Here is a 9152-nt window from a genome sequence, read left to right on the forward strand (position 1 = left end):
TAATGCAAGGCATGTTCACGGCGGGTGGTAGTGGGAGACCTTGGGGGCCATCTTAGAATTCCATCTACCACAGGCAGTAGAACCTAAGGTAACTTTTTAAAATCTTAAAACACCTATACACATTTTACATCTTATGTTAAAATATAGCCACGTTTATTTTGCTATTAAACCTTCCCTACTCCAACTCTTAAAAAAAAAAAAAAAAAAAAAAAAAGGATGCCCCTGGATGAGGCACCATATTGATCCTGTGGCTTTGAGTATCCTGGTCAGCAACACAAAGCCGCAGCCAAGGAGTCCAGAACAGGACGGTCTCTAAGACCTCTGGTCCTAGCCAGGCCCAGGAAGGGAGCCAGGCTGGACAGGCAGTGGGACCCATGGCTCCCAGTGCTTGAGGACCAAAGGCAACAGGCAGACAGCCTTGACAAGAAGTATCCTGAAAGACGGTCAGGCCAGGGTACCCCAAGGCCAGACAGCTCTTCCCTCAACCCACCCCCCAATAAATAAGCACAAAACCTGGCCACTGTAGTCTCAGCCCCCAGGGATTCCCAGACAGGCCACAGGGAGCTCCCAGAACCCTGGCGACAGCTACACTGGCCCCATATTCTCTTTCCTTATTGACCTGGGAGCTGCCTGTGAGGAGGGCAGACTCATGTCACAGGATTGCAGAGAAGGTCCCAAAGTGACCTCTCTTCCTTGACTGACAGGTCCCAGCCCTAGATCCTCAGTCTGAAGCTGTGGGGCCCTCCTTCCCAGTTTGGACATGGTGGGGCCCTCATCCTTCCTCCCACCCACTGGGCTTGCTGTCCTGTCTATCCTGCTGTCCCATCCTGTCCTGTCCTGGGAGCCCAGGCTGAGGACCGGGGTACAAGCAGGAAGGGTCCATCCCCATGTGGAGAGTCCAGCTGGGCAGCTAATCATCGGAGTAGCGGTTCCCTGCAGGGGAGGGGAAGAAGAACAGGGAGAGAGGCATCAGGTGAGGAGCAGGCAGAGTAGGCTGAGGGACCCCGCCCCTGGTGCTCACCCAGGACGTTGAATTTGCACAGTGGGCAGGTCTGCTGGAGCATCAGCCAGGGGTCCACACAGTCTCGGTGAAACTCGTGCTTACAGGGCAGCACCCGGAGCCACTACAGGGGTGGGGGAGGAAGGGCTCAGGTCACCGAAGCAGGACTCCACGTGGGGGTGCCTGGTCCCATGCCCCTCGCCTCAGCTGGGGAACTGAAACCTCACGGCTTCCCCCACCCCCCTGAAATTCTGCTCTGTAGCCCTGGGGGCTGAAGGAGAAGGGCCTGGTGGGGGTGGTTCCAAGGTCCCAGGGGTAAGGTGGGAGGCATCACAGGTGAGCTGATGGCTGGTCTCTACCCGGGGCACTAGCCTGTTTGTTGCAGAAGTAGTCCAGGCACACCGCACAGGTCTCAGCACCCGGATCTGGGAGGCCCTGTGCTGCCCTGCTCAGCCGGCAGCGCCGTGTCTTGAGGGATGCCAGTCTCCGCACCACGCGGCGCTTAAACAGGTCCACCTGTGGGGAGAGGACGGGCACAGTCTTGCGGGTCCAAGGGCTGAGGGTGCTGGGGCTCCCTGGGGCTGGCTCCCACCTGGCCTCCGAGCTCCCGCTGGCTCTGCCGCGACGCCTGCCGCTGGGCCTGGACCACGAGGCCTGTGCACAGGAGCATGGCCACCAGCAGGATGGCGTTCCACAGCTGCTGCAGGGGTTTCTGGAAAGGGAAGCAGTCATCAGGGACGTGGGGCCACCCCCACACGCCTCCCTTAGGAACATCTACCCCCAGGAACACCAGGGAGCAGGCAGGTGAGGTGTGCTGACGGCCTCTGTGACCCTGCAGTCCCCAGCTTTCTCTTCTGAAGGCTCCATCTCTTCCATTGTGTGCTTCTCAGGATCACTCACTCTGCCCTACACGTCTTCCCATCCAGCTCCAAGGAGAGCCACATCCATTCCCAGCCCAGGGCTCTCTGGGCAACAAACCTGATGTTTTGCATACACAGAAGCTTCTATCTGGTAGCCTCAGAGACTCCCCAACCCAGCACCCAGCAACCCAGCACCCAGCCTGGGACCTGCTCACTCTCCCACCCCCATCCTCCTGCACTTCCTCCTGGTCGGCTTTCTCAGGCCCTGCCATCAGCCACTCACCCATCCAGCCTGAACGTTCGCACCCCCCGGTACGGGAGGCAGCCAGCCCCCAAGGCCTGTTGCTTCGTTCTCCTGGGCGGGGGTGGGTCTCATGCCCTCCTTGCCACCCATTTCCCACCCACGGTCAGAGGGTTCTCCCCTGCACACCAGGCCCTGCAGCTCCCCTGCCTGAGCTCCTTCCCTGTAGTGCCACTTGCCTCCTCTCAGTGTCTGTGCCTTTCCACACTGTTCCCTGTCTTGGGAACCCTCTTCCACCTTATCCCTTTCCTCGGCTACTGCCTCCACCACATCTTGCTCTAGAAGCTCCCTGGCCTCTTATGGCTGGGTGAATGCGCCCCCCTAACCTCCCGCTGCCCCGCCCTCCTCACACCCGCTCTACCCACCGTTCCCTTGCAGCTGCCCTTGGGGGTCTGTGCGCTCCCATCGGTGGGAGGTAACCATAGCTGATGTGGTCACCACTCTAACCCAGCACCTCCCACCATCTTTGTGGAATGAGTGAATTTGGAAAGGAAACATGACTGAGAGAACACTTTAAAGCCTGCGGGCCCCGGGCCCCTGGGCAGCCTCAGAGTGACTGAGGGAACCACAATGATCTTGACTCAACTTGCCCCAGATGTGGTGTGGCTGCTGCGCTCTGACTACTCAACAGCTGGCTCAGGAGATGGCGCAGCGGAGTAAGCAAAACACAGCACGCTCCCTCCAGGTGCGCCTCTGCACGGGGTCTGTGGATGTGTTAGGACTAACACATGCATTCACTTCAAAGCTCTCTGCAGCTGAGTACTGCCATCGTGTTCTTCCCCGACCGATGCTGAAGCTCATCTACCGTCATGTGGGGAAGAGGGGCTGAGAAATGATCTGATATGAAGAGGCCACCGCTCTAGACAAGCCTGGTGCTGCTAGTGCCACAAGCCATTGATCTGCTCACAGTGGAGGTGCTCTGGGGACCCTCACTGGGAAGTGTCTGTGAGCCCCAGCTCCCCTCTCCATCCTGCCCTCTTCTCTCCTCCAGCTGCAGCTGGGCAGTGCCACCTGTTCTAGGAAGCTGTCCCCAAGCCCCAGGCTGAGTGCCTTTATCATGCCCTAGAGGGTGCCGGGGCCACCACCAGCTCTGCTCACCCCAGCAGAGTGACAGCATGTCTCTGGCCTATCTGCTCTCTAGACTGGGCCCCCATGAGCCCAGGGCTGGAGCAGCCCACATTGGCCAACACGTGCTGGGGGCTGTACACCAGGAGACCGGGGCATCACTGCCTGGCAGAGAAGTAACTCAAGAAATGCTTGTGGGCCAGCCGCGGTGGTTCATGCCTATAATCCCAGCACTTTGGGAGGCCGAGGTGGGCGGATCACCTGAGGTTGGGAGTTCGAGACTAGCCTGACAAACATGGAGAAACCCCATCCCAACTAAAAATACAAAAAATTAGCCTGTGTGTGGTGGTGCATGCCTGTAGTCCCGGTTACTAGGGAGGCTGAGGTAGGAGAATCGCTTGAAACTGGGAGGCGGAGGCTGTGGTGAGCCGAGATTGCGCCATTGCACTCCAGCCTGGGCAACGAGAGCGAAACTCTGTCTCAAAAAAAAAAAAAAAGCTTGTGGACAGAATACCCTTGAATGCCCTTGATGCCAAGTGTTGGGTGTTGGAAATCCAGAGATGATAAAACACAGCCCTGGCTGTCAGGAGACAAAGTGACACTCCCCTGAGCCCCATGCCAGGACTAAGTGGCCATTATGGCATAAGCTCTCCAGGGCAGAGCCTGCTGTAGAGCTCCATGCCTCAGAGCAGCCAGCTGGGTGGGCTGAAAGTGTGGCCGGCCTGAAGCTCCACTGCAGGCCAAAGACCCAGCCTCCCCAGGCTCATTGCATCCTGGGGAGCCCTATGTGCCCCAGGTTCAGTGCATCTTGGGGAATACACCTTGCAGAGCCCCAGGTGAGGATGGAGGGCAGGATGAGAGCTTGCCATCAGAGCAGTAAGGACTGTTCATTAGCTGGGCATGGTGGTTCACGCCTGTAATCCCAGCACTTTGGGAGGCCGAGGTGGGCCGAATGCCTAAGCTCAGGAGTTCGAGACCAGCCTGGGCAACATAGTGAAACCCCACCTCTACAAAAAATACAAAAATTAGCTAGACATGGTGGCACATGCCTGTAGTCCCAGCTACTTGGGGGGCGGAGGTGGGAGGGTCACTTGAGCCCAGGAGGTCGAGGCTGCAGTGAGCCAAGATCATGCCACTGCTGTTCATCAGACCTTCCTGATACATCGGTGTTGCTGCTCTGGACTCCTAGAGGCTGGAGGCACAGTGACTGGGCCCTGGGGTCAGGACTGAGAGCCCGATGCCCATCAGACCAGCCACTGAGACACCTACTCCAGCCACCCTTCAGACACTTTAGCGGCCATGGCCACCCAATACTTGGGTTGGGACCACCTTGACCCCAGCCTGCAGCCTGGCCAAGGCTGCTCAGGTCTGCCCTCTTGAGCAGCCAGACCCACCTGCAGACTGTGCACAGACCCACCCCAAGCCTCTCACCAATGCCTGCCCTGTCCAGAGGCCTGTGTGGGCCACCCATGACAGGGATACACAGAGTACCGTTCCTGTTTGCAAATGAGGAACATGAGGTCAGAGAGGTGAAACTCCCAGCCTGAGACCAGCCAGCTAAGGTTTCCAAGCCAGGATTTGATCCCAAGATTGCCCCACTTGAAGCTGCCCTGCACAGCCCACGGTGGCCAACACCCGCTGGAGGCTGTACACCAGGATACCGGGACGTGACTGCCCAGCAGAGTAGGGACTCAAGAAATGCTTGTGGACAGAATACCCTTGAATGCCCTGATGCCAAGCGCTGGAAATCCAGAGACGATAAAACACAGTCCTGGCTGTCAGGAGACAAAGTGACGCGCCTCAGCACATGCAGGATGGGCTGTCCCAAGAAGCCCATGGACGGCCTGACCACGCCTTGTTGTGATACAAAAGAGGGAGAGAGGGAGGGGACTTCAAGCTGGGGTGGGAGGGAGGCTTTCCAAAGAAACGTGGCAGGATGAGCTGTGAAGGTTCTAGCTAGACTAGGACGTGTGGACACAGAGAGAAAAGGTGTCCACGTCTATAGCCAGGCGTAGACAAGGCCCAGTGGCAGAAGGCCAGAGCATGTGTAGTCATTGGTACAGGGTGGCCAGAGCATAGGAAAAAGGACTAGAAAAATAGAGTGAGTGAGTGATGCAGAGAGCTGGGAAAGCCACGCAGAGGGGTCTGAACTTTACAGGCAGTGGAATAAGGCTTCCCAATGCCTGCAGAAAGTGAGGACGGCAGCTAACACTGACTGCATGTGACCTGGCCCAGGCGCCCCACTGAGCACCCACCTACACCATGTCTCTGAACACTCACAGCACTCCTGTGGGGTGGGAAAGGCCGTCCTTGTCACTAAGGTGGGGAGAAGCCACAGGATTTGCAATACAAGGCCATGTATATGGCCCCACGAGCCTCCTTTCCCTAGGCCCCATGTAATCTGCTAGCACCCACCTGCTCCTGGGCACGACTGCCTCCCAGGCAGACCAAGTCCTGCCATCCTCCATAGCCATCCTTGGAGAGGCCACAGGTGGTCCACAAGGTCAACTTCCACTCGATATTGGCAGACAGGGACTCTCCGCTGGTGATCTCAGCCGTGGCCTGGGTCCTCCTGGGAGGGAAAGTCACCGGGGCCAGATGGAAGGAACCTTGGGAAGGGAGGCCCAGACCCACCCACCCCAGCTCTGCAGGAAAAGGATACCTACGACTGTCGCCCCTGTTGGCCTTACACTTTGCCCCAGGCCTTTTCCCTCTATTGGTTTTTCCAGTTTTCACACCAGCCAGGCCAGGGAAGCCTGCAAGTCCATCTTCCTCCTTGCTGGGGCCAGTCCTCTCTGCCCACAGAGCCACCTCCTTGCTCCAAGCTCCAGGCTCTGGCACCTCCTTCCCATCCCCTCACCCATTTTTCAGCCTGGGACAGGACAGGACAGTCTTTTTTTTTTTTTTTTGAGACAGGGTCTCCCTTTGTCACCCAGACTGGAGTGCAGTGGCACAGTCACAGCTCACTGCAGCCTCTACCCCCGGGGCTCAAGTGATCTTCCCACTTCAGCCTCCTGATTAGCTGGGACTACAAGCATGTGCCACCATGCCCAGCTAATTTTTGTACTTTTTGTAGAGACTGAGTCTTGCCATGTTGCCCAGGCTGGTCTCAAACTCCTGGACTCAAGTGATACTCCTTCTTCGGCTTACCAAAGTGCTGGGATTACAGGCATGAGCCACCATTCCCAGCCGAGAGGGCAGTCTTAAAGCTAACAGTTGGCTGGGTGCGGTGGCTCACACCTGTAATCCCAGCACTTTGGGAGGCCGAGACGAGTAGATCACAAGGTCAGCAGATCGAGACCATCCTGGCTAACATGGTGAAACCCCGTCTCTACTAAAACTACAAAAAAATTAGCCGGGCATGGTGGTGGGCACCTGTAGTCCCAGCTACTTGGGAGGCTGAGGTGGGAGAACGGCATGAACCCAAGAGGCAGAGCTTGCAGGGAGCCGAGATCGCGCCGCTGCACTCCAGCCTGGGTGACAGAGCGAAACTTCATCTCAAAAAAAAAAAAAAAAGTTAACAGTTAGGCCAGGCCCTGCCAGTCCCAGCCACAGTGGCAGCAGGGGCAGCAGCAGCAGTGGCAACGGGGGCTCATGCCTGTAATCCCAGCACTTTGGGAGGCCGAGGCAGGTGGAACTGAGGTCAGGTGTTCAAGACCAGCCTGGCCAACATGGTGAAACCCTGTCTCTACTAAAAATACAAAAAATTAGCTGGGTGTGGTGGCACATGACTGTGATCCTAGCTACTTAGGAGACTGAGGCAGGAGAATCACTTGAACCTGGAAGGCAGAGGTTCCAGTGAGCCGAGATTGCGCCACTGCACTCCAGCCTGGGCAACACGAGTGATACTCCATCTCAAAAAAAAAAAAAAAAGGCTAACAGGTAAGGCCCTGGTCCCAAGCCCCCTCAGTCCATGGGAGAACCAGGGGCTCTCTGTACCCAGGGTCAGTCCTTTGAAGTCTAAATACCAACTCACTGCAGCAATGCATCCAACAGCTTGGTGACATTGGAGGAATAATGGAGGACGATCACTGGCCTGAGCAGAAGCTGGGATATGTCCAGCTGCAGGGAGACAAGGAGGTCAGCAGGCCTGGGTCCCCCTTTCCCCAGTTTGCTTACCCTCACGGCCTGGTCCGATTTACCTCTCGGACCACGTTGTGGTTCAGGATGAGGAGAAGCAGGGCAGAGGCACCCAGGAAGAGGGCCCGCCGCATCTGCAGAGGGATAGAAGGCAAGAGGCTAGCATATACCCTGCCTGCACACCTGTCTCACCACCTGCAGCCCTAGCTGCTCTTAGCTCCTGGCCCTGCAGTGAGCAAAACTCTGGACAGACTAGCCATAAGCTCCTTGAGGTCAAAGGTGGAAACTGCTTTCTTCCTCCTGCCTCCCTTCCAGATGCGCTGTGCCTTCCCCGGTCCTATCAGGGCAGTCCCAGCAGTAGTCGTCAGCAGCAGCTCCCCCATCCCATACTCTCAGAGCCTGGTCAAGCTTCCCAACCTCTCTCTGGCCTCCTCTCACCTCCCTGCTTCGAAGCCATACTGACTCCATTCTTCAAACTGGGGTGCCCTGACCCACCAGGCCTAGGGCTTCTCTGCAAGCTCTTAAGGGCCCATCTAAGGAGGGCCTGGCTCTAGCAGATGCCTTGGAATCCTTTCCTCCAGCCCCCTCCCCCATAGACATCCCCTGCACCTGCTGGACCAGGGCCTTGGGATAGGCCTGCGGGCCACTGCCCTTATTCTCCTGGTGGAACTGGGCCGCCTGCTCCTTGCCCACGTATGCCACTGCAATCCAGCCTTCCACTGGTGCCTCCTGCTCGTCATCCACGATGTCCATCTGTGTGGCAAGGGGCCATGAGCAGAGGGAGGTAGGGTGTGGGGGAGGAGGGAGCCGGGGTCATCACAGTGGATGCCAAGGCCAGAGTTCCCAGAGCATCTGGCTCTCTGGTTTGGGAAGCCGGAATGCTGGGAGCCTGGGGAGCCTGGGGAGGGGCGCTGGACTGTCAAGGCTTGGTGGAGGATGAACGTCGGTTCAGGGTGCGGGGTCTCTAGGGAGGGTTGAGAGAGGGGTTTAGTGATGCGGCCAGATGGCTCAGCAGCGCTCACCAGCAGCAGACGACCGCCCAGCAGGGGCGCCGGGTCGGCTTCGGAGCCGATCCTGACGCCCTCCAGGACCAGAGCGTCCTGGCGCGGCAGTCTCACGTCCACCCGCACGGCGCGGGCTCCGCCCCGCCCCGCCCCGGCCGCCGGCTCGCTGCCGTCCGCCGCGGCCCCGGGCCCCGCCAGGCCCAGCCACAGCGGCAGCAGGGGCAGCAGCAGCAGCAGCGGAGACGGGGGCGGCGGCGGGGGCGGCGGCGGCGATCTCAGCGCGGGGCGAGCGGCGGGGCCCATGGCCGGACCCGGCGAGCTGGCGCAACAGTGGGGCCAGGGGTCCCGGGCGCGGGGGGGATCGGAGGGAGCGAGGCCGCTGCCGGACGGGGCGGGGCGCCGGGAGGGGCGGGGCCGCGGCCGGACGGGGCGGGGCGCCGGGAGGAACGGAGTGGGCGCTTGGCGGCTCCCGCGCCCAGACTGGGCCGCGGGCGCCCCCTGGTGGCCGCGGAGAGCTCCGGCGCCGGCGGCCGAGGGAGCTGGAGAGGGGCGAAACCGGGGTCGCAGCGGGTCAGAGAGAGGAGGTGCTCCGGCAGCGGACGCATCAGCGGGGCAGACAGGAAAATAGTTGGAAAGGGCGACCTGGGGGAGCAGAGACACGATCAGAGCCCGAGAAGGGCAGGAGCAAGGGATGTCTAAGGGGCCTGGTGGCAGGCCCTCGTTCTGCGGCAGCCCCGTGGACCCACGGGGTGGCCAGGGCCAAGTCACATCCCTCTCTTCCCCGGTCCTCCCTGTCTCGACCCCACTAAACAGCAGGAGGCAGAGAACCAGAGACTGGCGTG

The 9152-nt window shown here is 59.3% G+C and overlaps 1 protein-coding gene across 1 annotated transcript; it reads right to left on the bottom strand.

Annotated features, from left to right (window-relative positions):
- Positions 1 to 131: 131 nt before the first annotated feature.
- On the bottom strand, positions 132 to 8726 carry RNF215 (ring finger protein 215). Its single transcript, XM_004063277.5, has 9 exons — positions 8329 to 8726; positions 7916 to 8059; positions 7369 to 7440; positions 7203 to 7288; positions 5642 to 5798; positions 1593 to 1712; positions 1373 to 1516; positions 1022 to 1124; positions 132 to 933 (listed from the first exon to the last, which is right to left on the bottom strand). Exons 1-9 carry the CDS (start codon positions 8611 to 8613, stop codon positions 911 to 913), a joined length of 1134 nt encoding a protein of 377 aa, XP_004063325.4. The 5' UTR covers positions 8614 to 8726; the 3' UTR covers positions 132 to 910.
- Positions 8727 to 9152: the final 426 nt, after the last annotated feature.

This window comes from Gorilla gorilla, chromosome 23, assembly GCF_029281585.2.
Source record: "Gorilla gorilla gorilla isolate KB3781 chromosome 23, NHGRI_mGorGor1-v2.1_pri, whole genome shotgun sequence".
Lineage (NCBI taxonomy): Eukaryota > Metazoa > Chordata > Mammalia > Primates > Hominidae > Gorilla > Gorilla gorilla.